Here is a 1,042-nt window from a genome sequence, read left to right as displayed (position 1 = left end):
GCGGCGGCCCCGCCCCGGGGCTCCATTGTTGAGGCTGCCGCGGCTCTGTCGGCTGCTCAGCTGCGCTCCAGTCGGCCCAGGCGCCGCGGCAAGGAGCGAGCGCTGCAAGGCGGCGGCTTGAGGTGAGACGGCGCCACGGGCGACGGGGTCTCCGGACCGGGCGGGGGTCTCTGCCCCGGGCGTGGCGGCTCCGAGCTGGGCTCCGCAGGGTCCGAGGTCGGGATCCGGGGTCCTTGCGCCTGGGCTTTGTCTCGGCCTCGGGTGGCACCGGGGGCTTCGCGCCTGCTGCGATACCGCGTGGGCCCGCGCGGGGGTCCCGTCGCCCTGCGGGTGGGGGCCGGTCCCTACTGCTCCCCGGCTCCCCGCGTCTGCAGCGGAGGGGACTGCATGGACCCGGGCGCTGGCTTCTGCTTGGTCCCCCGCGGCGTGGCTGGTCCCCGCGTGCGGCAGAGGGGGCTCTGCGAGGACCCACTCGTGGGACGGGGTCCGGGTCACCGCGAGTGGGAGACTCCGCCGCCCTCTCCGCCCTCCCTTGCAGCGAGACTGCTTCGCCAGACTCACCGAGGGGACTGCGCGGACCCTCGGACAAGGGAGACCGTGACTCTGGGTGGGGGCTCTTTCCCGGCCCCGCATGACGGCTTCCTGAGTGTTTTGTCACCTATATAGGTGGCTGCGTGGACTCGCGCGCGTGGGTCCTGGCCGTCCTGCTAGTGGGGCTGTGCGGCGCCCCGTGGCTTGTCTGGGTCGACCCCGCCTGGGACGCGCGTGTAGTGGGGGTCCGTGCGCGGGGGGCGCAGTTGGTGGGGGCGCACTGCCGCCGCCCCATGGTTTATCCTCTCACTTGCCCGGCGGGAGGAAGCGAGAGGCGCCGGCCGGAGCTGTCGCGGAGCGGCTGCACTGACCTCTGCCCTGGCCGGCGGGACCCGGGGGGCGAGGGGCTGTCGCCGCGCGTCCCACCGCCGCACTTCTTGCTCTGGCCCCAGGCTGGGCTCTTGTTGGAGGGAGCAGGGCGCTTCTGCCCGGCGCTTCTCGATTTTTTCCG

The 1,042-nt window shown here is 73.8% G+C and overlaps 1 protein-coding gene across 1 annotated transcript; it reads right to left on the bottom strand.

The window, feature by feature from the left end:
• Positions 1–3: 3 nt before the first annotated feature.
• On the bottom strand, positions 4–827 carry LOC101020589 (translation initiation factor IF-2-like; the record flags this gene model as incomplete). Its single annotated transcript, XM_031662744.1, has 1 exon — positions 4–827. A coding segment is annotated over exon 1 (630 nt), but the record flags the coding sequence as incomplete, so codon positions are not given.
• Positions 828–1,042: the final 215 nt, after the last annotated feature.

Source organism: Papio anubis, unplaced genomic scaffold, assembly GCF_008728515.1.
Source record: "Papio anubis isolate 15944 unplaced genomic scaffold, Panubis1.0 scaffold9365, whole genome shotgun sequence".
Classification (NCBI taxonomy): Eukaryota; Metazoa; Chordata; class Mammalia; order Primates; family Cercopithecidae; genus Papio; species Papio anubis.
Note: the sequence above shows the minus strand (reverse complement) of the source record. Positions and strands in the feature narration are given on the sequence as shown.